General features: G+C 44.3%; 1 protein-coding gene across 1 annotated transcript; it reads right to left on the reverse strand.

Annotated features, from left to right (window-relative positions):
* On the reverse strand, nucleotides 2,286–3,701 carry LOC107632501. The gene has a single exon (XM_016336172.1). It carries the CDS (start codon nucleotides 3,699–3,701, stop codon nucleotides 2,286–2,288), a length of 1,416 nt encoding a protein of 471 aa, XP_016191658.1.

Below are 4,889 nucleotides of genomic sequence, written 5' to 3' on the forward strand. Positions count from 1 at the left end.
CATGTAGTTTATTTCCCGCTTAAAGTCCATTTTCTAGGAAACAATCTCTTTATAACCGAGTATTGTTTCCTAGATTAAAGTTTTAAATTTCTTAAACTATAATAGGTACATTTGGCTCTTGTTTTGTGGTCCCGGCTACACAATAGACACCAAGGAAGAGTCGCAGTAGGCTGTTATTCGGGGTATTTGTAGTTGTAGGGCGAGCTTTAGCCCAGCAAGTAGGGCCTCATATTCTGCCTGATTGTTGCTTGCGTTGAAGCGGAACTGTAGTGACTGTTCGGCCACCACTTTGTCTCCTTCTTTTAGTAGTATCCCTGCCCTACTGCCTTCTTTGTTTGACGCTCCGTCCACATGGATGCTCCAACTGACCTCTATATTATGTGTGTCATTAGTCATCTCCGATATAAAGTCGGCCAGCACTTGTGACTTCAGTGTTTTCCTTGATTCGTACTGGATGTCGAACTCGGAGAGCTCGACCGACCATTTTATCAATCTGCCGGCGAGCTCGGGTCTGGTTAATATCTGCCTTAGCGGTTGGTTCGTCCGTACTATGATTGTGTGGCTCTGAAAATAGTGCCGCAGTCTTCTTGCTGTGGTGATTAGTGCTAGCGCCAGTTGTTCTATCTTCGGGTACCTTGTTTCTGTTGGTTGTAGCACCCTACTGATGAAGTATACTGGGCTTTGCTTTCTTTCTGTTTCTGTTACTAAAACCGAGCTTATAGCATGGTTAGATACTGATAGGTATAAATACAGTGGGTTACCTGTCTCTGGTCTTTGGAGGATTGGTGGTGATGTTAAGTGTTGTTTAAGTTCGGTAAAAGCATTTTCGTATTCGTCTATCCAGTTGAACTTCCTGCCTTTAGAGAATGTCTAGAAAAAGTGATAAGATCGGTTTGCCACTGCAGGTAGGAAACGTGACAGGGCAGCTATTCGTCCTGCAAGTTGCTGGACTTCCTTTACCGTTTTTGGGCTTGTCATGTTCAGCACGGCCCTGCACTTTTCTGGGTTGGCCTCGATGCCTCGAGATGTTAACATGAATCCCAGGAACTTCCCTCCTTGTACTCCGAACGCACATTTGTCTGGATTGAGTCTCATGTTATATGCTTGGAGTTGTCTGAAGATTTCTACTAGGTCGTCACAATGTGACCCCTGCATAGGTGTTTTTGCTACCATGTCATCTACGTAGACCTCCATATTGCGGCCTATCTGTTGTTGGAATACCTTGTCCATTAGCCTTTGATATGTCGCACCTGCATTCTTTAGGCCGAAGGGCATTACCTTGTAACAAAAATTCCCATGTTCTGTTATAAAAGCTGTTTTGCTTTGGTCTTCTGGGTGCATTAGAATCTGGTTATAGCCAGAGTATGCATCCATAAAACTCAAAGCTTTGAAACCAGAGGCGTTATCAACTAATTTATCAATGCAAGGCAGTGAATATGCATCTTTAGGGCAAGCTTTATTTAAGTTTGTAAAGTCGACGCACATGCGCCATTTACCTGAGCTCTTCCTTACCATTACCACGTTGGACAACCATGTGGTGAAGCAAATTTCTCTGATGAAGCCTGCATTGAGGAGCTTCTGGGTTTCTTCGAGTGCTGCTTGTTTTTTCTCTTCTCCGAGGTTCCTTTTCTTCTGTGCAACTGGTCGGATTGTTTTGTCGATTGCTAGCTTGTGGCAGATGACTTCTGGGTTGATTCCGGGCATGTCATCTGGTGTCCATGCAAAAAGGTCGGCGTTCTGACGCAGTATGTGAATGAGTTTTGCTTGGTCTGCCCCTTCTAGTGCTTCTCCAACATATGTGCATTGTTTGTCGTCTGATGTCAGTGTTACCTGTTGAAGATTGTCCATTGGTCGAGGTCTTTCGCCGAGGTCTTCCCTTGGGTCGAGATCGGCTAGTGTCGCTGTGTTGGTAGTTGTGTGGATTGATTGGACCAGTAGCCGAGCTTCCTGTTTTGTTTGTACTGGTTTTAGACCAGCGTTATAGCATTGCCGAGCTTCTTGATGGTCGGCATACACCGTAGCGATCTTGTTTTCCTGCACTGGAAACTTGACACACAGATGTAATGTGGAAACCACTGCCCTGGATATATTCAGGGCAGGTCTCCCGAGTATAATATTGTAAGGGCTGTAACAGTTTACTATTAGGTATTGAATATCAATTGACTTTGACATAGGGATTTCTCCCATTGTAGTCTTTAGCCATATGTGTCCCATGATGGAGACTCTCTCTCCGGAGAACCCAACTAGCTCTCCGGAGGAGGGTTGTATCAATTTTTCTAATAATTTCATTTTTGTAAAAGTAGAGTAAAATAAAACATCAGCACTACTACCTGGATTGAAATTACCACGGGATCGTCGAGGTTAGGGCTTGCCGATTTGAAGTATGTTTGGTTGAAGGATATTGTGACATCTGGTTCTTTGTCCTTCTTTGGTTGTATAGTTCCTTCGATTGCCAGCATTGCTCTATAGCTTCGTTTTCTGGCCGAGCTTGTTTCTCCTCCGCCTGCGAATCCCCCTGATATGTGGTTAATGACACCTCTTGGCGGATCAGGAGTCGTCCTCTCTTTTTTGTCGTCGGCGATTGCTTGTTTATGTTCTACCCTGTCCGAGTTTCCTCCTCTGCCTTTCCGGGTCTCGATGTATTTGTCCAGGAGCCCTTGGCGTGCCAGCCTTTCCAGGAGGTCCTTCGCAACGATGCAGTCATCCGTAGTGTGACCGAACTTCCGGTGGAAGGCACAATGCTTCGTCTTGTCCACGAACCGTTGATCATGGTAGTTCCCTGCTCGGGCTGGTGGCTTTATGATTTTGGCGTTGAGGATTTCTCTGATGATGTTCTCTCTTCTGGTGTTGAATCTGGTGTATGTGTTGTACTTTGACGCGGGCTTAGAAGGTTTCTTAGTGTCCCTGTTACCTGGCGATCTGAAAGTCCTTTCCTCATCTCTCCGATGTGGTTGTTTGTCCGACTTTTGGGCTTCTCGGAGTTCTTCGATCTCCATTTGACCTGCCGCCCTTTCTCGGAATTCCTCTAGCGTCTTCGGCTTTGTTATGGCAATGGTCTCCCGAAATTTGCCAGGCCTAAGGCCGGCTTTGAGAGCGTGCAGGTGAACGGCCGGGTCCAAGTCTTGGATCTCCATAGTGGCGTCAGCGAATTTGGTCATGTAGTCTTTCAGGCTCTCGTGCTGGCCTTGTTTGATGGTGCCGAGATAGTCCGAGCCATGTACGTAGATTCTTGAGGCAGCAAAATAATCAATGAATGATCTGGCGAGGTCTTCAAAGGAGGAAATCGAACCTGCAGAAAGTTTGGAAAACCAAAGTAGCGCAGCACCATCCAGGTATATGGGGAATGCTCGGCATAGAATGGGCTCATTGTTAGGGCCGTTGAAAAACATCATTGATTGGAACTTCTTCACATGGGCCCGAGGGTCGCCGAACCCCTTGTATGGTTCTAGCGCGATGGGCAGCGTGAAGTTTTTCGGCATCTGGTAGTTTGTGATCTCCTCGGAGAAAGAGTTGTCAAGGGTGAGCTTCTCCTTTGGCGGGACGATGTTTAAAGGGTCCGCCGCACTTTGAGCCGAGCCTTTGGAGTTCTCTCCATTGTTCTGTGTTGAGAGCTCGGCTATTCTGCGTACCTCCGCCTGAAGCTCAGCGATTTGAGCCAGGAGGTCGTCCTGTGAGAGTTGTGGATTTTCCTTGTCAGCCATGTCCGAGGATCGGGAATCCTGCAAAATAAAGTAGAAGACTAAACGAAGGAAAAAAATGGGGTTAGATGTACTCCGGGCCCCACGGTGGGCGCCAAGTGGTTCGTCCGAACACTAGGGAGGCCGAGCTTAAGTGCTTCCGAGTGAGTTGACACCAAAGAGGAAGAGCTTTACGTCGGCCGGAAGTCAAACACCGCGGCGGGAATACCTGCACAAGATACTCCGACGCTCAAGTCAGTGATGATTCTCAGTGAGTGAGTATTAAGTAAAGAGTAGAAGAACGAGAGTGATAGAACCTGAGACCTATCCGAGCATATTAGCCAAGTTTTATAGGAGTTGGTTTCTACCCGTTAGTGGATAAGTCCTAGTTTGTAGGTTGGTTATGATCTTCTGTTTTGTTGAGCACGTTTCCTATTTCTTCGGATGGGCGAAGCCGAGCTTATCTGCTCACGTGCCGAGTATTCTGGGTGGCTGGTACGGGGCCGAGCTTTATGATGCATGTGTCTTTTTATTCAAACAGGTGAGGCCGAGCTTACCTGCTCTTGTTTCGAGTTTGTTTGATGTGATGCCAGCCTCAGATATTTGCGTGCCGAGCTTTGCGGTTGACCGAGGATAAAGGTGACGTATCACTATGTATGCATATATATTATATATTGGAATGTAATGGTGTTTAGATATATATTGATAGGATTGGTTGGGTGAATATATCCAAGAAAAAAAGTGAGTATAAATTTGGCTCTCTATTGGTTAAGTTTTGATTAAACAAAGAATTTTAATTAGGATGGACAGTGGATTTATACTTTTTTTTCCCTTAATTTTTTTAGTAAACATGTAATCTTTTACATATTTTATTTATAATTTTTTTGCTCAATTTTTGTGGTTTTTTTAATGCCGAGCTTTGCGGTTGACCGAGGATAAAGGTGACGTATCACTATGTATGCATATATATTATATATTGGAATGTAATGGTGTTTAGATATATATTGATAGGATTGGTTGGGTGAATATATCCAAGAAAAAAAGTGAGTATAAATTTGGCTCTCTATTGGTTAAGTTTTGATTAAACAAAGAATTTTAATTAGGATGGACAGTGGATTTATACTTTTTTTTCCCTTAATTTTTTTAGTAAACATGTAATCTTTTACATATTTTATTTATAATTTTTTTGCTCAATTTTTGTTTTTTTTTTAA

The sequence above is a fragment of the Arachis ipaensis genome, chromosome B03, assembly GCF_000816755.2.
Source record: "Arachis ipaensis cultivar K30076 chromosome B03, Araip1.1, whole genome shotgun sequence".
NCBI lineage: Eukaryota > Viridiplantae > Streptophyta > Magnoliopsida > Fabales > Fabaceae > Arachis > Arachis ipaensis.

Coding starts and splice junctions, on each gene's coding strand:
- LOC107632501 (XM_016336172.1), bottom strand. CDS start 3,701: ATGGCTGACAAGGAAAATCCACAACTCTCACAGGACGACCTCCTGGCT.